At 54.4% G+C, this 1172-nt stretch overlaps 1 protein-coding gene across 1 annotated transcript in view; it reads right to left on the bottom strand.

Annotated features, from left to right (window-relative positions):
* Nucleotides 1-507: 507 nt before the first annotated feature.
* The window catches only part of LOC122545537 (protein SMG5-like), a 2244-nt gene continuing 1579 nt past the window's right edge, over nt 508-1172 (bottom strand). The window contains exon 3 of the mRNA XM_043684521.1: nt 508-602. Within this exon, the coding sequence (XP_043540456.1) occupies nt 524-602 (79 nt within the window). The 3' untranslated portion in view covers nt 508-523. The remainder of the gene's footprint in view (nt 603-1172) is intronic.

Genomic DNA, 1172 nt, shown 5'->3' with positions numbered 1-1172 from the left:
GCACTGTCGGAGGGTCAGCGCTGTGGGAGTGGGCACTGCCGGAAGCCGAGCTGACATACAGGGGCCACAGCTTCTCTCTGGTTTAAAAGGCAGCGTGACAATATGGTGGAAAGTGACATGGCAGTTACTCCGCAAGCCATTCCTGTGTCCTGGAGGTATGGTCTTCATTCTCATCCCATCTGTGGGAATGTGCTGTTACAAACCAGGCTCCAATCACTGGAGCACAGGCTAATCTCACAAGGCTGCTGTTTCACCTCTCAAACATGGTGACCACCTTCCCTCACCTGCTGGTAGGTGATACAGAAATGCAGCTATACAGTTGCAGGTGCCTGATGCCTGAAACGCCCCGACCCTACGCACCCGCCCTGACAGTGCTGAGGAAGTGACGAGGGCCCTCCCACAGTATCGGACAGCCGCAGAGTAAAGCTTGCGTGCAGATGGAATGGCCGACCAGCGAGCGCTCTGGAACCGGTCCCCCCCCCCACAGGCAGCGGACGCGGCCGAGGCGAAGGCAGACACCACCTTACCAGGCATCCAGGTCCTGTCTCTTCAGCTTGTGCCTCTCCACAGTCCGGCCAGTGTCCCGCTGGCATCGGATGTACCTGTCGGAGGGACAGCCTGGGTCAGAGCCGCGGCCGGGTACATATCCTCACTACCCACACTACCCAATCAGGAGAATCCCCAAGCTCAGATTCCAGTCTGTAACTCCCTCCCGGGGATCTGTTATTCTGTATATAACCCACCCCGAACCCTTTGATTAGATTCCAGTCTGTAACTCCCTCCCGGGGATCTGTTATTCTGTATATAACCCACACCGAACCTCTCGATTCGATTCCAGTCTGTAACTCCCTCCCCGGTATCTGTTATTCTGTATATAACCCACACCGAACCTCTCGATTCGATTCCAGTCTGTAACTCCCTCCTGGGGAGCTGTTATTCTGTCGATAACCCACCCCGAACCCCTCGATTAGATTCCAGTCTGTAACTCCCTCCCGGGTATCTGTTATTCTGTATATAACCCACCCCGAACCCCTCGATTAGATTCCAGTCTGTAACTCCCTCCCGGGATATCTGTTATTCTGTATATAAACCCCCCTGAACCCCTCGATTAGATTCTCGTCTGTAACTCCCTCCCAGGTATCTGTTATTCTGTATATAACCCACACCGAACC

The sequence above is a fragment of the Chiloscyllium plagiosum genome, unplaced genomic scaffold, assembly GCF_004010195.1.
Source record: "Chiloscyllium plagiosum isolate BGI_BamShark_2017 unplaced genomic scaffold, ASM401019v2 scaf_76796, whole genome shotgun sequence".
Lineage (NCBI taxonomy): Eukaryota > Metazoa > Chordata > Chondrichthyes > Orectolobiformes > Hemiscylliidae > Chiloscyllium > Chiloscyllium plagiosum.
This window is presented reverse-complemented; position numbering and strand designations above follow the sequence as displayed.